The following is a 26,849-nucleotide window of genomic DNA, read 5'->3' on the forward strand; positions in this document are numbered from 1 at the left end:
TGACCTGTGGAATAGTATAGGCCGGAAGAGTATAAGTTGGATGGCTTAGATTCCGCCTTAAAAATCTGGACGTCATCGTGTATGCACTCTCTCTCATTTAATTTTTTTATGAGTCATTTTTTACCTGAAATTTTGGGGAGTGGTGCACTTAACCCAGGTGCTCCATAAATATATAAAAAATAATACACTAAAAAAGTGACAAAATCCCCCCACAATTGCTGACATTCGGATGGTTCAATCTGGTTTGTCCTGCTCACAATTGTTTCGAAGGCCAGATGGTTCACCTAATCTTGAAATGTACACACACATACAAAGAGGCAACAAACATTGTATGTGTAGTCGAAAAAAAGAGTTCTACATTATAGCGAAGATATCCTGTTGCCAAAGCCAGATTTGTACAAAAACTCATGTGAGATCAGCACAAAACAATAACATTTTATCCCAGGACCTTGTACATGCTCAGTAATTTTGATAATTTGATGGAATTGCTTTTCTTGTTTATATTGTTTTAGGCGAGATAGGCATTATTGTTTTTATACATGGATTTTGTGATGTGATTTTCAGATCCTCTAATTGTTCAGGCTGCAAGAGGTGATCCTATCAGCCGGCCGCCAGCATGGATGATGCGTCAAGCTGGAAGATACATGGCTGTTTACAGAAAGCTTGCAGAGAAATACCCATCCTTTAGAGTGCGATCTGAGACAGTCAATCTCATTGTGGAAATTTCGCTGCAGCCATGGAGGGCCTTTCGTCCCGATGGTGTTATAATATTCTCAGACATACTAACTCCCTTACCTGCATTTGGGGTCCCATTTGACATAGAGGAAGTAAAGGGACCAATTATTACTTCCCCAATACGTTCCGAGGAGGGATTAAAGGCACTACATCCTATTGAGTTGGACAAACTACATTTTGTAGGGGAATCTCTAAGAATTTTGCGAAACGAGGTAAGTTTATAAGCTATTTTAACAATTATTCATTGTCTATCAGCAATCTAGATACATTTTATGCTTTCTAAAAAGAAAATTCGGAGGAAAAGTTGAATGTGATTAAGAACTGGATTTCCTTATCATTGAATACATTGACTCATAAACATTTTTTTTATTAGCAGTGCATGCACAAAATTTAGAAACATGGTATACTTTTGAACAAAGTACAGAAAAACATTATTCACACTCTGAATTGGAGGAGTATTTGAGCAGCTAAAGTTCTAACATCTAATTCATGTAGTAGAGTGGCAAACTTGTATGTCACTCCTTGATAATCTGTTAGCTTGACTACATCTGTTCCTCTCAATACTCTAGGTTTGTGGATTGGGTACTCTGGGCATTTGATTGTTATGTTCAAGTGAGGACTTCTTGATTACTCTTCCCTGTATGGTCATTAACTCTTCCCTGCATGGTCATTACCCAGCATCAAATTGAGTTTGAGGAGTAACGATGTTGTTGAAGTCAACAGTGTCTTTAAGTTAATGTTATTATTATTACCTATGTATCATTGCTGATGTCGACATATATGCAAAAAGGAATAATGTTGTTATTACATAATGATATCTTTGGTGTTCACCGTCTCATTTGTTATTCTTTCTGTTGCCAAGGTACTCATTATTGAAAAGTTCTTGAGATGCTGCTTTGTGCTCTTAGTCCCTTCTCATATTACCTTTTCGATTTGACAGTTGGATTATGTTGCCCAAGGCTCCCGCCACCCCTCCTCCCGTATAATTAGGAGGGAAAGACATATGGTTCTTTCCTCCTTTTGACTGCATGTTATATCAGAATTATTATTGTTATCATGTATTCATAATATTAATATTGATGATATATGTTCATTTGTCCTTTATGGTATTTTACTTTGAAGCTTTTGCTCAATGTTTTAGGACTTGGACTTGGACTTGGGCCCGGGACCAGGCAGGGTCCAAGGCCGAGTCAAAAGGGTGACTTGGCCAAGTCACTGATTCGCACTCGGCTGAGTTTCAACTAAATTAACTTAGAAATCTTGGGAACCTGTGAGACTCCACTAGTTCCAAAGCTTTTTCACTTGGACCTTGTAGGATGTCCGGATTAGAGTGAGTAGCCCTGGTTGAAGTCTAAGTTATGCATTCCTTCTGCCTAGTCTTTCGAAGTTGATCTTTCCTATATTAAATACAAACTATAGGTTAGAGCAGGATACAGTATTCGTAACATTTTAAATAACTTTCCATTGAATCTGTCATCTCTATGGCCACAAACAACTTTGGGATGATTGCATTTTTAGGATCCTTTTCCCATTGCAACAACACGTTGGCAGTTATCTGCCATGCTCATTTTCAACTTTAGCTAAATGCCAAATTGTTTTCTTCTCCCTAGACCTTCCAGAAACTTGAGAGAAGATAAATCATTCATTGTACCTCACTACCTTCCTCCAATCATTCTTCTTTTTCACTTCCCTACATCTCTACTAAATTCTGAAGGGATGAGTCCTGCAATCTGAATACATGGGTGTCTAGAAAAAAAAATCCTCTACAAGTATAACTGATTTTGATCCAGAGCTCCTATTCCTGTTCCTTGTTGATTAGCTCTGAATCTAATACGCCATTGACAGTTAGTGATGCTATCGGAGGAACCATATTGGTCAACCACATAGTCGGTGGATTCTTATCCCTGTGCACCCTAAACGCAACTTTGATGGTTGCTCTCTAGAAAACTAAGTGCATCTGTTACTTGGGGTTATTTTTTGAGGTCAATTAGGATTCGTTTCTAAGGCTTTTCATGATCCCATAGGGATTAGATATTCCTGCTCACTGAAGCTCTGCTCTTATAACTGGTCTTGTATTTTTCTTGTTTGTTTTTCTTGGGCGACTTGACTTTTGAGGGAGACTCTTTCAGCATTGTTAGCCCTAATAGTCATTGTTGAAAATTTGGGCGCTCACGGGGCCCTAGCATCCTTGCTCTTAGGCACCCAAGGTGCTGCTTACGCAGTCGCCTTAAGGTGGGTGCCTAGGCAGCCGCTTGGAACAGTGTAGCCAAGGGCAAAAAAACATTTCATCCCCCCTAAAAATGGGGGAAAAGGGGTGGGGAGGCAATCTAGCCCCCAAACCCCTAAAAAAGCGTAAACCCTTAATAAAGTTATTAAATGGCTTACGGGTTTTGGGATTATATCACTGATTTTTGGATGCTCTAATGGTAACTAATGGTTGTTTCTGAGCAATTCGTGGTTAATTTGAGGAATTGCATTGTCTTTTCCATTGATTATTTCAGAAAGCTGGCTTCTTTTATTCTTAAATGTGATTTTGAACTGATCGTTGATAATAAAAAAGACTAGTCTCGATGATATGTGGTTCTAAATGTGCCAGGGACCCTCACAAATTAGGGTTAGTTGCATGTTTTGGTTAGATGGGACTTGGGATATTTATTTAAAGAAAATTAAGAAATTTAGCTAAACCCCACAAATTTTTTAAGAAATTTGACTATGGATCTGTGAAATATATGGTTTCATATTGCGCAACAAAGAATTTGTTTGAAAATGTAAGAAGATATCGTGTATATTTCTTCATGTATTATTTAAAGTTAGGGATTGTATATAATGAGACTATTTACCTTTGATGCAAGGTGGTCACAATTACTTACAACCATCCGATGTGAAGTTTGATAGTATGGATGTGTCACAAATTTCGAGAAAATTTCTTTTGAAGTTTGAGCTTGGTCAATAGAATAATTGTAGCCACCCCAATTATCCAATGGTCAAGATTAATGTGACCACCTTGTACCAAAGGTATATAGTTTCATTATATACTTTCCCTTAAAGTTATTCAGATATTATTGTTTGTAACAAATAGATTATAGTGCAAAAAAAAAGTCTCTTTCCTGAAATAAATAGACTGTTACACCTTGAAATAACATCAAGGTGTAACAGTTGCCTGCCTCCACTTCCGTGAAGGTGTTCTCCGGACCGCTGCTTAGGCTCCTGCCTCCGCATTTTTTAACATTGCTAACAGTGATTCAAAGATATCATTGAGAAAGTCATCTACTTGTCATAATTGGCTGAAAGGAACTTTCTACACAAAAAAGGAGTTGGCACTTCTAGCGTCAGAATTCAAGATTCTCTTCTCCGTAACTCAAACTATCATAGTTGCTCTTGGATTTGCTTTCAGTATCTTTAAAAATTTTCTCAAAGAAACTGTCTATCTATATTACATATAAAGCGTGAGTTACTTTCGGAAACTCACGTCAAGTTAGTAGGTGTTTCGCTAATAGGTTCAGTTATATATTATATCATATTTAAGAAGAGGAAAAAGCTAATTGATAAATAAATAAGGCTTTTATAAATTGTAATAAAATATCCAAAAAATTTGCACGATAACCATAACAAAGAGAACAAATTTAAGGAAAGAGAGCCCCTTATATATAATCGCAAATGAGTTCATGCATAAGAGCTGACTATCCATTTCAGGCGAAAACCAAGCAATGCTATTTTTAGGATCCTAATTTGGGGACCTACAACCTAGTGACCAACTTTCCAATAAAAAAATATAAAAAATAAAATTCAAACACACTCGTTATCAACTTGAAAGAAATAACATCCTAAAATTGAATGTAGACTATTCAATTGTTGGACAACATAGTTTAAGTGTTAAAGGACACAAAATCCAACTTTTTCTTTTTAACATATTAAAATAATCATCTGGTGATTCTTTAGGAATCTGAATTTTAGATCCAAAATATCTTCCTAAGTAGCTTTTTCACCCAAGGGAGCAAGTAGACTTTATTCTCCTGTGGGAGAATAGTATATGCACTAATATATCATACAATATTAGATAAGGGGCAAAAAATAGTATACCGTGCTGTTGCAGGATCACATTGTGCAATTACCCCCTCAGATATAAGTCTTCTTTCGGAGTATTTTCTTGGTCTCAAATTTCAGGATCCAATTTAAGATAACTAAAAAGGTATTTTTAATAGAATGTTTCACTAATTTCACTATTTACCCCTATTTAGGGTTGGTAATCTAGAACAATGAAGGTCATTTTGGTAAATTGGCCTCCTGAGCAAAAGGCTATAATACCATTAGTTGTTCAAGTTTGGGAAATGGATGAAGGATTTACGATGAAAAAAATTAAACTGTTTGTCGCTAACCCTAAACAACCATGTTGTGTTATTGTCATTTGATTGTTCCCTGCTACTAATCCGTTGGTGTCCATTAGAATTTACTACCCTTTTGACACCTTATGGCTTGGTTAAGGACTTCATTGATAATTAATAGATAAACTAAATTTTAAATTGTAATTGGTTTTATTCATAAAGAGGATACATAGGGTCACTCATATTTTTAATTATCTACCCAGGACTTTAGGAGATCAAATTAGTAGCTGAGTCATTATTGTTGCCAGTGTTCCTAAAATCAAGAGCACTAATAAAAAAAAGTGAGTGCAACAAGTGCTCTCATCAATAAATTGTTAAAATGTGAATCGTGATTTACCATTTGCCTTTATAATATCACCTTTATTGAATTATAAAATGTTGGTGTTTTATTTTTAATACTTAGTTTTGGTTCATGATATAATGATAATTAAAATTTGAATTTAACAACAATCTACAATTAGTATTTTTGTTTAAATGAAACTGTATAGAAATATCCTGTTTTATTTTTGGAATTTAGAAATATTCCTATATATTTCATATCTTGCATTGAAGTCCCACTTTTGAAGAGCAAAAAGTGTATTTTAATTTTATCTATACATCAGATTTAACTCAAATTTCATATGTCCATACTTTCCACCATCTCACACCTATAAAATATTAAAAAATAATTTAAAAATTATAAATGACCGAAATAGCCCTACATTATTTAAGGGTATTTTGGTAAATTTCTTTTGGTCAGATTACATTTTGAATAATTTTTATAGGTGTGCGAGGCTAAGAAGTATATACATACCAAATATGAGCTTGATCCAATGGATAGAAAAAAAGATAAAATTAAAATACATTATAATTTGTGTGTAGGATATGAAATATTTAGGAGTATTTTTTAAATCCGAAATTACACATGATTTATCTGTAAATATTTTTTGTTGAAAAAATTGGTAAATTACTATTATTTCAAATAAATTTTTAGTTAGTTTGTCATATAATAATCAGAAATGATAAAAATATATGAAACTTATAAAGGTTAGTCATTAAAGTTAAAACAAGTCATTATTTATAAGGTAGTCTTGAAAATTAAATTTTACTCAAAAGGCATGACACATTTAAGTTTATAATCTTTTATTGATAAAAATTCTAATTTCACCTTAACTATAAAGTAGTACTCAAACTTGTATATTTAATTAAATTTAAAAATGAGTATCAATTTTAAAAATTTTTATCTATTCAAAATCTTTCTTTTAAATAACATTAAAAATATTACTCATGAGTGAGGTATTTTAAAAATATTTTTAGTTATGCAAACTCTTTTTTTTTTAAAATAACATTATTAAAAACTTATTTGTGGGTGGAAAATTTCCTTTTTTCTTGTTTTTTATAAAAGGATATCATATCTAGCTATCTATTATACAAATATTAAGTTTCAGTTAATTATAGGACGCATGACATTCATTTAGATAATATGACTAGGGCTGCAACCGGCCCTGGCCAGACCACGTGCTGGGCTTGTCCGGTCAGGGTTTGGGCTAGTGATGGTTGGCGAGATACAATTTCAAATATATATATATATATATATGGAAGATACTACAAAATGCCTATAGGCAAAAATGGACAGTGATTTCTCCTACCTTCATCACCATCCAAAGTTCATCGCATGGTCACGATTGCTCGGTATTGTTTCATTTTTCATTTTTTTTTACAAATCGGAATGATTTGAAATTTGGAGCATGCGTTCATAAAAAATAGGTGAATCTACGAAAAATATCAAAAAAATATTTTACATGAAATAAATTGACCAAAATACCTCTAAAAAGTTTCAGGGGTATTTTGGTTATTTTTTAGTGAATTATTTTTTTTATATTTTTATTAGGTGTGCTTCACTAAGATGTACACATGTTCCAAATTTTAGATCATTCCGATTTGTAGAAAAAAAATGAAAAATGAATTTTGGATGGTAATGAGGGTAGGGAAAATCATTGTTCTTTTTCGCCTATAGGATTTGGGAAGACTTTTCCTATATATATATATATATATATGTGGGAAATGATATCATGTCACCATGCCATTCTTATATAATGAAACCACACTTCTAGAAAACCATGTTTGTCGTATTTGTATGACCCAAAATTTTGCACACTCTCTTCATCTCAGTAATCAATCTAAAAAAAAAAAATTTAAACAATGAATCTAGATTGTCCATTTGGTGAATTTGAATATCTAGGCCTTTATGAATTCAAAATCAAAATTTTCTTTTTTAACATTGTTAATCTAATGATAACAGAGTTATTTAAAAAATTTGAAAAAAAAAGCGATCATTCTAAGGCCTAAATCTAAGCATCTCACCAAAATGAATGGCCTATGTTAATTGGGCTAAAAAAACACTTTGTAGGTTATGATTTCAAATTTTTCTTTTTCGTGATTGTTCATTAAAATAAAAACGGTGTATATTTAAAATTTTGGGTCGAACAAATGACCCTAACATAGTTTTTGAAGATTGATTCATTATATTACTATACAACCGTTGTATGAAATCAATCCCTATATATTAGGGTACGGTTTGTATAGAGCCAAGGCTCTAAACAATCAAAGTAAAAAGCACCTTCAAATAGTGTCAAGAGATGTGGTTTCAATACTAGAAATCTTTGTGATAGCCTTAAAATATATTTTCATTTTTAATTATAAAATTTAAAGCTTCAAATATAGTGTAGATTGAGCAGATCTATGAAAACTTGAAAATCTTGCAAATTGACAGTCCAAAATGCGCTACAAGATCAATTTTTTTCTCATGTCCATGCATCTTGATGTCAGGATGATCAATTTGAGGATATTGGGCATTAAAACAACCTCTTCTAGTGAAATTTTTGAGTTGGGCTCTAATTTGATTGTTTAGATCCTCGACTCTATATAAACGTTTTCCATATGTGTGTGTGTGTATATATATATATATATATATATATGTATGTATGTATGCATGCGTGTATTATTAAATATATATGTGTTTTTGTAGAGTGGTTTGATTGAGGTTATGGCTCTTGATAGAGTGGAATGATGGAACTAGATTCATGTAGTGCCTCCAAATAGTTGGGATAAGGATCAGATGATGATGATGAAATGTGTTTTTGTATATTATTAAATAATATTTTTTATACATATTAATCGCCACCCATCCTAACCTTAATTTGTTAGGCTTGGCTAGGCTCAGGCCTCTGTACTCTTGATACAGGTTGTGCCAGAGCCCAACCTGAAACTACAATTTAGGCCGGGTCTCACATTCACAGTTTCAGTCGAGAAAAGGGTCAAATATGTCTCCGTCAGAATCGTGCTTATTGGCAGCCCTAAATATAGCTAATAGAAATTATAGTAGGTAACCTACTAAGTTTCGGGTGATACAATGGGAAGATAAGGTAGTTTTTTTTATTTTTGAGGGAATCGATTAAAGTAGGGGTGCAGTTTGTGAAGAGGCTCTAAACAATCAAAGTAAAGCGCATCTTCAAATATTGTCGAGAAATATGGTTTCAATACTGTAAATCTTTGTGATAGCCTTAAAATAAATTTTCATCACTAATTATAAAATTTAAAGCTTCAAAAATAGTGTAGATCGAGCAGATTTATGAAAACTTGAAAATCTTGAAAATCGACTATCTGAAAATGCATTACAAGATGCACTATTTTCAAAACTTGAAATCCATTTTTTTCTCATGTTCATGCATCTTGAGCTCGAGATGATCAATTTGAGGATATTTGGGCGTCAAAACAACCTCTTCTAGTGAATTTTGAGGTGCGCCCTAATTTGATTGTTTAGAGTTTCACACTTACATGAACGTTTTCCTTAAAGTAGTTATTTTCCCATTATAAAGGAACTAGAAAGATAAGGTATCCAATATAGAGGAGTTAGAAAGATACGACTTCCATTCAAAATATCCACAATCATAGGATGTCACTGTATCTCTCTCTGTTATTTGTATAAAGAATAGAATGATCTATTTCGAATTTTAGAATTTTATTGTTTCTAGGCACATAACGAGTGTGATCGCCGTATACTAATGACGCTGAAGAGTAAGTTCTATAGGACAACTTTGAGACTAGCTTTGCTCTATGGGGCGGAATGTTGGGCGGACAAAAAACAATATACCTATAGAATGAGTGTAGCGGAGATGAGGATGTTGAGATGGATGAATGGCAAGACAAGAAGGGACAAAATTTGAAATGAATCCATTTGGGAGAATTTAGGTGTGGCACCAATAGGCGATAAGATGAGAGAGAGTAGACTTAGGTGGCTGGCCATGTGTCGTGCCGACCAAGTACATCACTTGTTAGGAGGTACGAGTTAGTTCAAGTAGAAGGGCTGCAAAGGCATGGGGTAGTCCCAAAAGGACGTGGTTGGAAGTAGTCTGAAAGATATGGGGACATATGGCCTCATTGAGGGTATGGCCTTTAATAGGGCAGAATGACGGACCAAGATTCGTTAGCCGAACCCAATTAATTGGGAAAAGACTATGATAATGATAATGAATGATGATGACAAAACGAGTGTATATGATTTTTCTTTCTTAATTGCTTTGATATATGATTCCACTCAATGTTAACCTGATGGCAATGAGGTATGATGAGCCATGGAAAATGCTTACATGAATAGTCTAGTAATGAAAATTTTGAGAGACATTCAAAAGATGGAATCCCACGCTATAGAATTATATGCCTAGAGTGTCCTAGCACAATCAATGTTGACCAAGATTTCAAAAGAGAAAATACTATGTGAGTTATATGGTCAGTCACAGCCACCATCATGTGATTCATCGCCATGGAATCAATAGTTGGATTGTAATGGAAGAGAATAAATTTTCGCCATCTATAAAACTAATTGAAATGAATTTGCATCCTTGCTCCCCATCTGTCATTGCCCAGTATAATTAATAACCTCATCATTATGGGATTTATGATGATGATATAGATACAAAAGATGGTGATCTATGGAATTGCTTAGTATTATGAGGGGGAGAGAGAGAGAAAGACAGAGAGAGAGAGAGTTATATGAGTAGAACAATTACATTAACCAAATCCAAATAAAGGAATAAACTCAATATCGGGAATACTGTTTGGAGTTTCAAATTTATTCTAGAAAGCTTATTAAAGGCTTGCAAATGTTCAACTTTAGATATATATAAATTTAATTAGTTAACAAAATCTATGTAAGCTGGATGGACAACTAGAACCAACTAGAATGAAAAAAATTGACAATATGAATATTTTCTATTTTGCACAATATTATTTAATATTGTATTATTCTATTTTACTTTGTCGTGCGTGAACAAAATATTTTACATTTACCTCATGGTCATTGAGTTACGAAGACCATCTGGCCAATGGAAAATGTCTCACAGGGCTCTCGTGGTGTTGAGAACCATGATAGATCTATCAAAAGATGGAAACTGAAAATGTATTATTATATTGCTGAAAAATATTAGCACAGTCGATATTCAGCAAGATTATTGAAGGAAAAGTTCATAGTCACAACCATGATCATGTAGTTCATCACCATGCAATAAATGGGTTGGATGGTGATGAAGAGGAGTGATTTTGTCATGTATACAGGTAATTGAATTTTAAGTTCCTACTCTTCGTCCAACACATCAGAACGGTTAATAACTCCATCACCATAGGGTTGTGATGACCATATAAATCATATTACAAAAGATATAGGTCATAGAAACCTCTTTGCGTTAATGTGCATGTGTGTATGTGCGTGCATGTGAGTGGGTGTGCGTGCGTGTGTGTGTGTGTGTGTGTGTGTGTGAGAGAGAGAGAGAGAGAGAGAGAGAGAGAGAGAAAAGAAAGAAATGACTATGTTAACATCAATAAACTGGCTTGAAAATAAAAATACTTGCTGGAGTTTAAATTAATGCCAGAAAGTTCACGAAAAGTTTGCAAGTGTTCAAGCCTAGATGTGTACAGCTTTGGAATTTATAATATGTATCTTATCATTTATATGTATGTACATATATGTAATTACTAAAAAACTTACTTTCACTATTCACTGATGAAGGATTGTTCAAAGAAATACATATTTTTTGTTACTGAGGTAAACTCATGGAGATAGTCAAGAGTGAAGGAAATAAGGAATATCACCATTCATGTTGTATGAACTAGTCAATAATAGTACATGCAAGTTGCAATGGAAACCCAATGAAAATTGGTCAAAAATATTTGGAAGTGAATTCTAAAATCCTGTATACTTACCCTGAATTGTGTCCTAATTCTCCTGCTCTAAAGAAATTTGTTGTATTTCCAACATCTGTGTCATGCCCCTCTAAGAAACCAGATTTCTGGTTTTACAACTTAGCTTTTGCATTCTCTTTTATTTCTGGCTTCGGCATTAAGCCTGCTCTATTGCCATGTTAAATTTTATCTAGGTCTTAAATGAAGAGGAATCTCAATGTTTTTCTTTTTGAGGATCTATTAAATTCTATGCATTCATCTTTCTCACCTATGAAGGTTTTTGAATAAGAGAGCATAGACAATCTTTACAAGACCAACTATTCTTACAATTATGCTGTACCACAACTGACCCAGAAATATCTTAATAAACAACTCTCTCTTACATTTACATTTTGTACACCACATGGTTACCTTTTAACATATATGTCATACTTTTTATTGGTTATGTTAGTGGTGGATTTGTTTTCTTTTGGATATTCAATCAGGTTTTAATCTATTGAGGAGATATATACCATTCTTAAGAAAGAGGTCTGGGCTGCAAACCTCTCCTTCAAACAATGTTGACTAACTCATATTGGAAATCACATGCATTGCATTGCCTGGATTTCTCTTCATTTGATATATGAAATGGACTAACCTTAACCAACCTGTAGCTCATTTTAGTAGCCATGGTGGCCTGTGATGGATAATAAATGCTTTTCTATAGTTTAGCTTTATATTTGATGTCCTTTCATGTTGATGTCATGTAAATATCTGGTTTGGTGGAGTCATATCTAGACTTGTACACTCCGTAAGGATGATGTCTTTTAAGTTTAACTCATGTTCATGTGCCATACTCCTATTTTTTTACTCTGCGATGTAGTTCCATGTTTCACATTTGAATACTATGACATGTAAATGCTTGACTTTCATTTGCAGTTTGAAGCATTCGAGCTTCAATATTATGGATGCGGAGTTGTTTTGTGATGGAATGGTGAAAAGATTTTATATTTGGTTGCATTTTTGGCTGAGCTTGATGTTTTAAAAATTTTCTACTTGGAGATTGAAACTGTGGAAGTCAGAAATCAATTGGATAATGCATCCAAAACTTAAAAACATCATCATCATTAGAGCATTTTCCCAACTATTTGGGGTAGGCATAACAGTTAGAAACAAAGAGGTGTAAATGATTAAAACCATTTATATTTTCCACCAAACAAAGAATGCATATCGGTTCATTTAGGACGAGAAACCTATTTTATTTTTTTCCACAATTTACCAATTTCAGTGGATTTTGGGGGTGTAACTGCTTGCACTTTGAAGCATGCTCCTTACCTTATTGTTCCTGCTTAAGTTTGTAGGTTCAGATGTCGATGAATATTTATTTTGTGTGGCAATGACCTTTAAAATTTATTTCCTAGGTAGAAAGTGGAGCAGCAGTCCTGGGTTTTGTGGGTGCACCATGGACGATTGCTACATATATTGTAGAAGGTTGTACAACTCGTACATATGCAACTATTAAAGGCATGTGCCATACTGCACCACATATATTGAAGGGTCTTCTCTCTCATCTTACACAGGCAATAACTGACTATATTGTTTTCCAAGTTAATTCTGGAGCGCAATGCATTCAAATATTTGATTCATGGGGTGGCCAGCTGACACCTGATATGTGGGAGAAGTGGTCCAAACCATATATTACAGAGGTAATAGTAAACAGTTCCTTGTGGTTGTTGCTGAAGAATTTTGGTTTTCGTAGCTTCAATTTTTTTGGCTGGATGTTGCCTTCAAGTAGTGGCAGTTTTCGTTCTTTTCTGTATTGGATTAGGCGTTTTTCCTGCACTTATCAAACTTTAAGCAATAGTGAGTAAGAGAGAACTGCATATACATGTCCTTATGTCATTCAATCCTAGTTTTGTAATAACGTGCATGTAGCTTTTGTTATTTTTATTTACTGGTTTATAGGGACATCAGTTCTCCAAATTTGATCGCTCAAGAAAATTTTAATGTAATGCTTTTCAATAGAAGCACCAAGGCGACACTTGGCTTGTGGTGAAGCCTGAAACCTGGGAATATGATCGGTGGACACAAATATTTGAGAAAGTCTCTGACCAGCAATTGTCAGTTTGAACTTGGTGGTCAGGACCATCTGTCGAATTGATTTCCCAAGTCATGACAAATAAAACTGCATAACCTTAATATTTTTTATTTCTTTCCTTTTAGGCAATTGGCTTCCCCTAGTTATAAATATAGTTATATATCAGCGATAGAGAGAAATTCAAGGCAAATGTTATGAGTGCCACCTGTTACCCATAAATAAATTAGGTAAGGGGTTGAAAAAGAATATTTAAGGCACCCCTTGTAGTGAAAGAAAGGAGAAGACAAAGGTCGTGCATAAGAGGAGTGGTTGAATCTGCAATGGATCCTCCAAAACAGACCATTATATTGTTAGCAATACAAATATGCCCATGGCAATATCAAACAGTAGTACAAAATAAATAAAACCAAACAGTAGTTTCCCGGAGGAGCAGGGTTGGGGGCAGGAGCAGGAAAGATGGATCGACACATATAGTAAGTTCCCTCGGTCGGGAGCATGTTCTGTGCAATTTATTAATTAATATTTTTTTTTAGATAGAAACTTTAATAAAAGTTTTAAAAAGATTCAATCATTCTATAATATCGGTATTCATAATAAAAATGATTTAAAATATTAATTATATTAAAAATTAAAAACTTTATTATCATTCAAAATATTATAGAATTTATTAGGCTCAAATTGATGCAACTATAGAATTATGATGTAGTTTATGACTCTATGCAATCATTGTGATGTAGTTTTTGTGGTAAGGTTGGCATAAGATTTCTAAAACTAGGGATTCAGATTTCTAAGATTAGGGATGGAGATCAAATGGAGATCCTGATAAAGGAATGTCAGATTGTGATCCTGGAGCGAGATCGCCACCTTAGTTGTGAGATCCCAGTAACCATGTTCCAAACATGACTGTCTTATTTACAAGTCTGTCCTTGTATCTAATGTCAATATGCTTCCTCGAGCTGTACATCGACAACAATCATAGTAAGCTTGCCTTTTAGAAGTCTTTGTCTCAGTGCTTTGGCTCTTTTGTTAAAATGTAGGCCAACAAATTAAAATGTAGGCTACCTATTCGTTGGTCCCAACAAACTTTTCAACTCTTCTTTGTCTTTCATTACCTTTCTCACAAAATGTTGATCCATCTGAATGTGATTGGTCCTTACATGACACTGGAGTCAAGAAATGGCTATTGCACTTTGGATGTCACAATGTAGAACACTTTGTGCCCAAGAGCCATATATGTGCTCCTTATTCATGCAATTTCATAGGTAATTGCCGCCATTACCCTATACTCAGCTTATGTGCATGACCTTCCTACTGTTCTTTGCTTCTTGCTACACCATGATATCAAGTTGTTGTTCGTAGACAACCTCTTAGTACTTGGATCCCCAACCCAATCTGCATCTGAAAAGGCTATAATCCTTATGGGATTCGTATCCTTAGGATTATTTTCAAGTAAAGACACCCATCATTTGTAATGCTTTTTATGCACTTCAATATCCTTTTGGTGGCAATTACCTATGAAATAGAAAGAGAGTCATGACTTGCCCAGCTTTTGATGGGTTACCTAGTGCGGTCTGATCACATGAGTTGATTTTAATCCCAGCATCGTTGGACTATGAGGTACTACTACATTCTTGATTTGATCGTCCTTGAATTTTAAGGGATGTAATAGGCTCTTCCTTATTAGTCTCTACTTCTTGATGCACAATTTCCATAGTTGGGATGTCTTTCATGAGCTAGTGTAAGAGGCAAACATAACTCTAATCGTGCCCATTTTCTCAACAGGACTAAATGGTCTAATGAAGGTGAAGACCTTAAACTTTTCCTTAACCTGTCCCAAGCTCGGGTAAAGGAGATAGGTTGTGTTAGGTAGGTAGCAAGCATAAAACTTTGCCACAACTTATCATGAATCCTGAACCTATGAGAAAAAATGAGGGACAAGATTCACGTAGCTGACCCCAAATAATTGGGATAAGACTTGGATGATGATGATAATCTAATCCATGTTCTTGATTATATCCCATTGCAAATATCCTTGCTTTGAACCTCTAAATGGAACCATCAGCCTTATACTTTATTTTATACACTCATTTTGATCACACAGCGTTACCTTATTTTCTACACACAATTTTGATCCCACAATGTTTTTGTCTTTGATCTTGCAACTATCACCCGCTTTCTACGTTTCTATAGTGCTTGAATCTCCTCATTCATTGCTCTATCCATGTTGCGTTCTTCACCCACTACTTTATATGAACCCGGCTCACACTATTTCAGAATTTCTGTCAAGAAAACTTGATGTTCAATAGGAAGAATCATAACTTACCCCAACTTTTTATGGGATGCCTAGTGCAGGCTGATCTTATGAGTTGATTTTGATCCCAACATCAATGGACTGTGAGGTACTACATCCTTGATTTGATCGTTCTTGAGTGTTGAGGGATCTGTCGGGTTTTTCGGTCGTGGTCTCTACTTCTTGATGCACAATTTCAATTTTTGGGATGTCTTTCATGGGCTTCTTTCTTCTCCCTTCTCTTTCGTCTTGGTTAGACTATCAGCTCTTTGTTGTGATTTTCATGTGCTGTACTTTGATCTTCCTCAAATAAGCGACTTCTATTAGCTGCTAGTTCACCATGTGACAAGCTCAAATCATATTTGTTAGCGATAGGGCACAACGATCAACGTTGGGTTCTTGGGCAGCAACCTGAATGTTTTCCCTTTGAATTTTTAGAAGTTTTGGGGGAGGATACATAACAAGAATATCCTTTTGTGCGTATTGGTATAACTTATAAATACACACATTTCAGCTTTTGGCATCAATTTATCCCTTTGATCTGTCGACATGAACACAACAATATCGTCATAGCTAGGTATAGTCCAGGTGTCCTCCTTGAATAAAGTATAGAGACTTTCTACTCGTGTTTATGGAAGGCAACCGATAAGTAGCAGGTACCACAGTGTGAAAAGCCTCACTCCACGTTTTGGGAACTCTACACATACTTAGGGCTGCTTCTTTATACGTTCATGCTTTCTTCCCAGTGTACCATTTTGTTGGGCTTTGTGAGGACAGTAAAGCTCTTGCTTAATTCTATTGTTGGAAAGATCTCTGAATTTGTCAGATGTATGCTCCGCTTATCCACCACTTCAGAATCGAGTAATACGGCATTTACGACTTAACAAAGAATGGAAATTTAACAAAGACATCAAAACATTATTTTGTTGCTTCAAAAAGAAGATCCAAGTGAATTTATTGTAATCATCAATGAACAAAATACTTCGAATGAGATTTAGATTCTACAGGTGAAGGGTCCTAAACATCAGTCTGTACTAACTCTAAAAGAAAATTAGCTCTTTTATTATTAATATGAAAGGAAGCTCACAATGTTTGCCGAGCTATCGGCTGGAACTTAAAACTTCAATTTTTTTATTATTTGAATAACATGAAATCAAATGTAATTTTTTTAGACTCTCAAGAGGACCTTGCCCACAATGGGCAAGTAGCTTGCGCCATGTGGACTACTAAGCTTTATCAGGAAAGAAAGCTGAAGCAGGCTTAACTGGAAGGAGAGAAGACCTCATTTCTTGACTATGACCATCCTTGATGCAACTTCTTGATGATGAAGGTTTCTCAATGAAGTTTAGATTCCCTTTTTGTGTTCCATAAGTGAATGTTGTCTTCTTGTGAAGATCTTTTAAGAAGACGACGACCTCATTTCTTGATTGTGACCATCCTTGATGCAACTTCTTGATGATGAAGGTTTCTCAATAAAGTATAGATTCCCTTTTTGTGTTCTGTAAGTGAATGTTGTCTTCTTGTGAAGATCTTTTAAGAACACAGAGTCAGAGTAAATATCAAAAAGCACTAGATCATTAGACAATTACGAAATATAAGATTTCATTTATTCTTGGAACCAAAAAGGTGTTAGGCAAAGAAAAGGATCCCAAAGATGAGGCGACAACAACATTGCCAATGCAAGTGATGGGGACTTGAGTGCCATCCCCTGCAAGGTCTTTCCCTTTACCAACATATAGATATAAGGAAATCAACTTACCTGCATCAGATGTCATATGATTGGCAGCTTCTGTATCCATAGTCCAAGAAACATCAGGTAGTACTAAAGTAGGCATTCGGTGCTGCAATATATTTAGATTTGCAATTGAGTGTGTCAATGCAGCAATATTTTGAATGCGTGCATCATATCTATGGTAACATTGGGAGGCAATGTGATTCGTTTTTCCTCAAAGCTGACATGTGATGGGGCTGGTTGGCACTGGTTGGCTGGGTACTGCTAAAATTCCTTGGGCATTTTGTCCTTATTCCAGATTCTTATAACCCACACATTTTTTATTTCCTTAATGCTGCATGGATGGGTTGAATCTGCCAGGCCCATGACAATGAATGTTTCTTCCTCTTCCACGGTCTCTAGTAGCCATATTGGAGTTCTAAGAGTTGACATTTAACACATCATGAACATCTTCTATCAGTTTGAACTGGTTTTTCTTGAACAAATCTTCATGTTGCTGTAAGTGAAGGTGAAGTTCATCTAAGCCAGCGTAGGTGGTCTAGACATGACTAATGTGATAAACATGTCATATCCTGATCCTCCAAGCAGGTAGGTTATTCTATCCCTATTGCAGACCTGATGATCACTGGTCGCTAACTGATCACAAAATTCTTTCACTATATTGAAATACTCACTACCAAAAGAGCTCTCTCTCTCTCTCTCTCTCTCTCTCTCTCTCTTTCACTGCTAGAGTTGACAGCAAATATGCATCTAGGTCGCTGCAGATGATTGGGAGTAAAGCTCATGAAGAAGATCCCACAATTCTTTGGCTGAATGAGCACCTATCACTTGAGATATAATAGTATTGGGAAAGAGTGAAATTTATCCAGCCTATTAGTGAGGGGTTTGTGACTAATCAGATCTCATATTCAGCATTGGAGACTAGTTTCATCTCCTTTATACCCTCTTTGGAAGCAATCTCTTTATCAATGAGTTTTTGAGGAGATCTCTCTCTCTCTTGCACTGCTAGAGTTGACAGCAAATATGCTTCTAGGTCGCTGCAGATGATTGGGAGTAAAGCTCATGAAGAAGATCCCACAATTCTTTGGCTGCATGAACACCTATCACTTAAGATATAATGTATTGGGAAAGAGTGAAATTTATCCAGCCTATTAGTGAGGGGTTTGTGACTAATCAGGTCTCATATTCAGCGTTGGAGACTAGTTACGTCTCCTTTATAACCTCTTTGGAAGCAATCTCTTAATCAATGAGTTTTTGAGGAGATAAGAGGTTCCATAAAGGTATCCCATCAGTCTTAGCCCATGTTGGTTTAAATGTTTGACTTTGTTTCTTTGGAAGCAATCTCTTTATCAATGAGCTTTTGAGGAGATAAAGAGGGTTCCATAAAGGTATCCCATCATTCTTAGCCCATGTTGGTTTGAATGCTTGACTTTGTTTTTTTTTTTGGGCGAGTCAGTGGGGAGAGGGCCCCTACCAGGTAAGAATTGAGCCCGGGACGTAGCATTGCAATTCGTCAAGCGCTAACCAATTAAGCTTGGGCTCTTTTGCTAGTACGTTTGACTTTTCCATATTATGAAGTTGGTAGAGTCCAATTTAATAAGAGAATAAATGTGGGAACATGTTACGAGTCAAAGGAAAGCTTGTAGATGAGGAAGCCATGTAAGAATGGAGGAGGAGAAATTAGGGTTCACAAATAAAAGGAATTTGGGGTTTGAAATTTTCAAAGGAAAAATTCAGATTTGATCTGAAATCGTCAGATGTGATTTTAGGGTTCACGAGATCTTAGGAATAGGTTTCACAAAATAATAAGGATATGGGTTTGAAACTTTCGAACCCTAAATATGAAAGAAAAAATTCATATCTAATCTGACATTTTCAGATCTGATTTTAGGGCTCATGCATATATAATTTTAGAGTTTCAGGTCAGGCAGATTCATTTTGAAACTTTGAGATCTGTTTTGAGAAGGAAGAAGGGAAGATTCTGATCTGATTTTCAAGAGAGAATTAAAAACAATATTGATCGTGAGGAGAAAGAGGTTAATATGAGATAGGCAAGATTAGGGTTTGTGATGAAGGAAAAAGTTGGAATAGAGAATGGAAATAAGTAGAATAAGGGTTTGGATTGGAAAGGATTTGTAGTGATAGAGAGAGTTAGGCTTTAGACATGGCGAAAAGGCCTTTTGGATGCTCTTCAACCAACAAGATGTAATACCGTGAAAGAAAGAATAAGAAGATAGAGGTTATGCACAAGTGGGGAGAGAGAGAGAGAGAGAGAGAGAGGCTTTAGACAGTGCAAAAAGGCCTTCTGGACGCTCTTCAACCAACAAACTGTAATACCATAAAAGAAAGAATACGAAGATGGAGGTTATGCACAAGTGGAGAGAGCGAGAGAGAGAGAGAGAGAGAGAGAGAGAGAGAGTTAGGCTTTAGACAGTGCGAAAAGGCCTTCTGGACGCTCTTCAACCAACAAGCTGTAATACCATAAAAGAAAGAATAAGAAGATGGAGGTTATGCACAAGTGGAGAGAGAGAGAGAGAGAGAGAGAGAGAGAGAGAGAGAGAGAGAGAGAGAGAGAGAGAGAGTTAGGCTTTAGACAGTGCGAAAAGGCCTTCTGGACGCTCTTCAACCAACAAGCTGTAATACCATAAAAGAAAGAATAAGAAGATGGAGGTTATGCACAAGTGGAGAGAGAGAGAGAGAGAGAGAGAGAGAGAGAGAGAGAGAGAGAGAGAGAGAGAGAGAGAGAGATTTGTAGAAAAAACAAGTCAAGAGTCTAGAATAAGGAAAAACAAGTTTAGAGAAACACTAAAACTTCTTGCTTCGACTATTTCTCAGTACTGGTGATCAATGATGGGTAGTTTTCGTAGTTTTTGAAGTGCCTAGTTCTGAGTTTAGATGGACACTTGCAATGGTTCATGGCTCTAATAGACCATGGTATAGGTAGGGATTTCAGGCTGAATTAGATACTGCAATTATGCTTGTTGGGCTCACCTAAGTGGATCCATTTCACTTTTGCAGATGGGTCCATGACAAGGGTAGGGGAGGAAAGATGGATGCTAGCATAGAAGGTTTTGAAGAGTATATCATGAGGTAGTAATTCATGGATATCTTATTGAGTGAAGCCTGATTTACCTTGTCCAATTAAAGTTCATAGAATCCAGTTTCTACCAAGCTAGAACAGGTCATGGTGCCAAAGTTAAAAAAAAAACAGGCACTTGACCCTTAAGTTTTGGGCTAGTATGGTTGGCAGATATATCATTGTCAACCTTATGAGGAAGTGCCGGGAATCTAAGGGTGTAAAGGGGTTGGGTCAGGTCTGGGTTTAGCCCTCCCATCTGGGTCCTAGTTGGACCCTGACCTTACCCTGACTTGGTTCAGGTCCACTCTATTGGAGCTGGACCTCACCCATTGCACCCATTGTTTTAGGTCAGGTTTGGTTCTAATTATTATTTTTTTAATTATATATATTTTATAGAAAAGTATACAAAGGGACCATTTAGTTTTGGTACAAGGTCACAATCACTTTTGTCCGTCGGATTTCAAATTAGAATGGTTGAGTGTGGATTGACTAGATTCAAAATTCAAAGAAATATTCTCAAACTTTATGACACAACTTAAACTATTTGATTTGAATCGGATGGCTAGAGGTATTTGTGACGTCCTTGTAACAACTGTAAATGGCCCATATATATATATATATATATATATATATATATATATATATATATATATATATATATATATATATATATATAGGTGTCGTTTGTGTAAGGTTGCAACCTTAAACAATCAAAATAAGGTGCACTTCCAAATTTTATAATAAGCTTGATGTAAAAAATTTTTAGAATGGTTTGGGAATCTATTTTCATATCTAACTATAAAATTTTAAATAAAAATAGTTGAAATCAAGTAGATATAAACACATGAAAATTTTGAAAATGGAAGGTTCAGATAAGTGTTGCAAGATGTACATTCTTGGGGATCGAAATCTTTTTATTTATTTATTTTTTATATCCATACATCTCGATGTTGCGATGATCAATTAAATAGTTTTCCATCATTAAAACAACCTTTTTGGATGGATTCTTGAGGTGCACCTTAATTCTACAGTTTAAGGTTGCAACCTTATATAATTTTTTCCCTACAGTTGACCACCAACCGACTTGATAAGGGTTATGGTTGGACCTTGACCTGGATGTGACCAAGGTGGGGTCCAAGTCAAATGGACGGGGAGCCGACCTGCTGGGTCTAGCTTTTGGGTCCAGACCATAATCTGAGTTGGTTCAGCCCATCTAATCTGTGGGTCGATCAGACCTGATTGCTGCCCCTACGGGAATCCTTCAATGTCTGTCAAGGGTTGGGCATACTATTGGATCTGCATCAAGCTTTAGTTATTAAAATCTCAATAAATTTGGGACTAGGACTGTTTTGGCGACTTGCAGCTTAAAATTGAATCTCTGTTAAATCAGGTCGCATATTGGGATATGGTATAGAATAATTGGGAGGAAGCCATTGTAGAATCTTTCAAAGGGGTATCCTAGGTAGGAAAGAGAACAAGATTGTCAATAAACAAGACTCGCAATGACAAACCTTCCTTTCTTGTTGTTGGCAATGAAAGCAAGCAGTGGCTGGAACTTTCTTTTGAAGAAGAGGATGTCATAAGGGCAGTTTGCAGTATGAATTGTCACAAACCACTTGGGCTTGATGGATCCCCAAAAGCTTTCTTCCAATATTTTTTGGGATCTTCTTAAGGACGGAAAATGTTCCGAGATTTCCATCAGAGAGAAAAAGCTAACAGTGCCTTGGTGCTGAAGAAGGAAGGAAACATGACATTAAATATTGACGGCTTATAAGTTCGCTGGTAGTGTATATGATTCTAACAAAGGTCCTGGGCTCTAGATTGGAAGTACTTAACAATTTATCTATTTGCCATATGTTGTCTTTGTAAAGGAGTGGCAAATTCTGGATGAAGATATGATCACTCAAAATTGCATCCATTTCAGGCAAAGCTAAATGTCTAGGTATTATATGCGAATTTGATCTAGAGAAGGCATATTGCAAAGTGGATTAGGCTATATTTGATGATGCAATGAAACATGGATTTTGTGGAGAAATGGAGATCATGGATTTTTAGATGTTTATCCTTGTTCCACTTCTCTGTTATATTTAATGGGGAGTTTGAAAGGGTATTTCTAGAGCTCAAGAGGTTTCCAATAAGCTGAAACCTCTCCCATTTTTGTTTCCAATAATAGCCAAATTTTTTTAGTTGCATAATTAGGGCGTATACAACACTGGACCCCTCACAGGATTTAAGGTGTCTTTCCATGGTTCAATGATATCTCATTTGCATTGCTTAGATTGCACTTCAAGTTTCTATAGTGCCAGTGCCCAATAGATGAAGAACATATTCCAGCACTGCTTTGAAGAAGCCTCGAGTCTAAGAGTTACTATGTCCAATACAAGGCCAAAAAGGATATCAGTATGATCAGATGAGCTCTAAGATCTAGTTGCTAAATACATTAGCTGGTGCATTGAAAGCCATCAGAGATAATACTTGGGATTACCTTTAGGTGTTCGTAAATCGGGTGGGACTGTATGATATGGTGGCCTAGAAAGGTTCCCAAGAAACTTGCTCCTTGGAAAACTAGAATTTTGTGAATTGCAGGATACTTCACCTTGATTAAGTCTAGTTTATGTAATCTCCAATTTACTATATTTTGCTATTGTTAAACCTTCATCTGTGGCAACTAGAATTAAAAAATATGAGAGAGTTCTTGTATGGGGAGTTCTTCAGAGAAGAGAACATTTGGTTAGTTGGGACAGGGTATGCAGTTTGAATGAAAAATGATATATGGTAAACAAGAGAATCAGGGAAACAAATAGGACACTTCTAAATGGTGGTGGTGAGTAAATTTGGGAAAGATGAGCACATAATGGATCTTAGACGACTGAGCCAAAGGGAGATTATCAGGAATCTGGAATGGAATTAATACTTTTAGCTGCTTTGTGGTAAATATAAGAATGAATATGGAGAATGGTAGGAAAACTAGGTTCTGGGTGAGATGGTTGGGTGAGAACTCACTTGGGGCTCAATACCCCTCACTGTTTGCTTTCGCTAGAATATCTAGCAGTGCCATTAGTGGCTGTTGGTAATTATCTGCACCTGAAATTTAAGGGAAACCTGGGGGATGAATTATTGGATTTGGTAAATGATGAAATATATTACAACTACTCTTTATTTAACCAAATCACGAGGATGAAAAAATATGGACTACAGATAGTGCAAGTTTATCTAAAGTTAATATAAATGCATTTCAAGGGATTACCTAGTTAAAGTCCTAATGACCTTCTCAGGTTCTCTTAAAGATTGTGACTCAAATGAAGCTGAAGCATGGTCCATGTTGTTTGGAAGTAGGATCATTGATTAGAAGTGGGGGAGATCACTTATAGAGTGGTGATTCTAACAAAGCCATTGGTTGGGGAAGTGGGCAGTTCAAATGTCCATGTAGACGAAATTATGTATTTGAAGCATTGGGAAAGAACTACTTCCAGTCAAAGTTGGCATGATTCAAATCAAGAGGTTGATGCATTTGAAAAGGAACGGTTCAGGAAAACTGAATTGTTTAAAGAATAGATTGCATTTGTCTAGGCTCTTAGTTTGATATATTTGTGCTCAAATTTGTAAAGGGAAAATATACATACTTGTAAATCAATTTCATGTGTAATTAAAACTCGGTTAAATCAAAAGTTGAGTGCATTGTCATAATAAAATGTGACACCTTTTGGTTATTTTATGTAGGCAGAGCTATATTTATTTGAATACATAGGTGTAGCACGCATGCGGCCCTATTCTATCTTTGGGCATCGTAGATCTATTATTGCCTAAACTTTCGTGGCCTAAATGGCCTCGTCCTTCGAAGAAGCTGGTAGTGGAGGATACCTCTATGTAGCTACTTAGCAGGCTGAGGTCTTGTTCATTAATGGGATTAACTAGACGAATCGCTCTACCAAATAAGAGAAGTCATGCAACACCACCCATAGAAACAAGAAAGAACTTTCAGTATGTCAATCCTTACTATGTCTGGACCTGGTCAGTTTCCCCGTGTTAGGTCAAATTAAGCCACAGGCTCCACTCCTGATGGTGCTCTTCCGTTAATTCCTTTAAGTTTCAACCTCATGACCAGACTCCCTCCAAAAACCAAAAACATTGATTTCCAATAAGGTGCCGATGGATTCCTGAAAGCACCATCACTAATCCTCGGTCAGCATAATTTATTAACAGAGGAAAAATGATCATTTTTTTTGTTTTCCTTAGAATGGGTGGATTTGTTATGGAATGGATGGTAAAATTTAAATATTCTCCCAGGGAATGTTGGAGGTTCTAATCTAACTGGAGTTTGTGAGAATTTAGTAGCATGCAGTGATTTGGTCATTTCTGAGTTTCAGAAAAGTGACCTATTAGCTCTTAAGGAGGTGGGATTTTCAGAACAACTCCCAAGTAATGATGGATTCTATAAATTTGAAATAGAAATCATTTAGTAATACTTGGATATATTGTTTTACTTTCAATTAAACATAGCAGATACACACATGGACTGTTGAAGTCCACTGATTTGGGGATTTGTGTTTGTTACTTTTATTGCTCGTCTGAATGTGAGATTCACATTTGCAGATAGTGAGCAAAGTAAGAAAGGGGTGTCCACAAATACCACTGGTGCTCTACATAAATGGAAATGGAGGTCTTCTTGAACGCATGAAAGGAACTGGAGTTGATGTAATTGGGCTCGATTGGACTGTGGATATGAAAGATGGTAGGAGGCGCTTAGGAGATGGGATTGGCTTGCAAGGAAATGTCGATCCTGCTTTTCTCTTTTCTCCGCTTCCTGCACTAACTGAAGAAATTCAACGGTTAGTATCTCTGCCCAAATAGGCAACTTAATGAATGGAATTTTTGTTAAATTATATGTTTAGCCTGTCTTTTAGGGCAATCAAATTATGCATGACATTCCATATTCTTCTTTCACCTGTTATACCTTAGCTGTTGATCAATACGAATGGATTGCGAGCTGTTACAATTTTATCTATGAATCATTCACATTTTTTATTTCTGGATGCCAACTAGAGTTTTTTCTGGAGCTATACTATTTTTGAAAGTTGAATTATTCTTTTCAGAAGTCCAAATAACCTTTTATTGAAATATTTTTTTCCAGAAACTAAATTAATTTCCAAAAACTTGGAATGTTGAGCCTTAGGTAATTTATAGTTTTTGTAATTGTAAAATTACATCTAAAATATCAATTATTCTTCCTCAGGATTATTTGTCCTTCAATGGGCTTTTTGAAATTAAATCAATAGAAATGTTAAAGACGTTAAATAGTTCATCTCTTGGGTTCTTTTGATAAATTTTCCATTTTCTATCAATAGGTGATATTATTATCCTAGCTATTATTAATAAAGGCACAGTTTGCCAAGAACTTCAACTGTATGTTTTTCCTGTGCTTAATCGTTGTCGCATTTGATGTTCAAATAGATATGGCACTAGAGTGTTGATTACTGGCAGTACTTATCCTGTCTTTAGTGAAATTCAGTCAAAATTGGGGTTGCTGCAGTTTATGACTACAATTAGCCCTTCCTAGTGAAGTAGCCACTACAAAATTGCACGCCTGTTATTCTCTCAGTGGTTATTCTTGTTCCTTGTTCTCTTCTCTTATCTCTAATTTGATCTCGTGTTACTTGCTGTTTGCAAAATTACCAGCCAAGTATATGCTTTCTTGCTTGGTTTTCATCTTGTAGTTACATAATCGGTCATTTAAGGAAAGGACAAGCATTGACTCTTATAAAATGTTATGGCAGGGTTGTGAGATGTGCTGGGCGCAGGAGGCACATACTTAACTTGGGACACGGCGTACTTGTGGGTACTCCCGAGGAGGCTGTTGCTCACTTCTTTGATGTCACGAGAGAGCTGAGGTATGATCAACTTTTTGGAGAAGACCTGGCCCCAGATCTTGCTTCTGTACTTTGACCTCATCTTTGAACATTTCATGTCTTCGCGGTTTGTATCAGTAGAGTGCGAATTTCTTGTTTTTCAAGTGATAATTTTGATTTATTGGAGTTGACCTCTATGTTCTAGGAGAGGTTAAATGTGTATCCCCTTAAGACTGGGTTTGCAGCTGGCCAATGTCAAAATGAGCACGGTGGTGGCTTAGTGCAGTTAGCTCCGCCTAAATCTTCATTAAGGGCTCTGAATTCTTGTACAGAAAAATTTGTATGTGGGCCTTTTCTCCAATTCTTGGTGCCTTGACTTAGTTTTTATTTCTGTTATTCTATGCCCCTCCCAAATTTTGATGCGGACCAAACTATCCTCGGAACACAAAAAATAATTTTTTCATGCTTGGGGGAATATGGGTCAAATAGTAG

General features: G+C 35.8%; 1 protein-coding gene across 1 annotated transcript; it reads left to right on the forward strand.

The window, feature by feature from the left end:
* The first annotated feature begins 589 nt into the window (after nt 1-589).
* Nucleotides 590-26,718, forward strand: HEME1 (Uroporphyrinogen decarboxylase). Its single transcript, XM_020666356.2, has 4 exons — nt 590-947; nt 12,734-13,018; nt 25,105-25,340; nt 26,286-26,718. The coding sequence occupies exons 1-4, from the start codon at nt 621-623 to the stop codon at nt 26,452-26,454; spliced, it is 1,017 nt and encodes a 338-aa protein (XP_020522015.1). The 5' UTR covers nt 590-620; the 3' UTR covers nt 26,455-26,718.
* The last annotated feature ends 131 nt before the right edge of the window (nt 26,719-26,849 follow it).

Source organism: Amborella trichopoda, chromosome 1 (genome assembly GCF_054954075.1).
Source record: "Amborella trichopoda isolate Santa Cruz 75 chromosome 1, AtrichopodaSantaCruz75HAP2 v2.0, whole genome shotgun sequence".
Taxonomy (NCBI): Eukaryota; Viridiplantae; Streptophyta; class Magnoliopsida; order Amborellales; family Amborellaceae; genus Amborella; species Amborella trichopoda.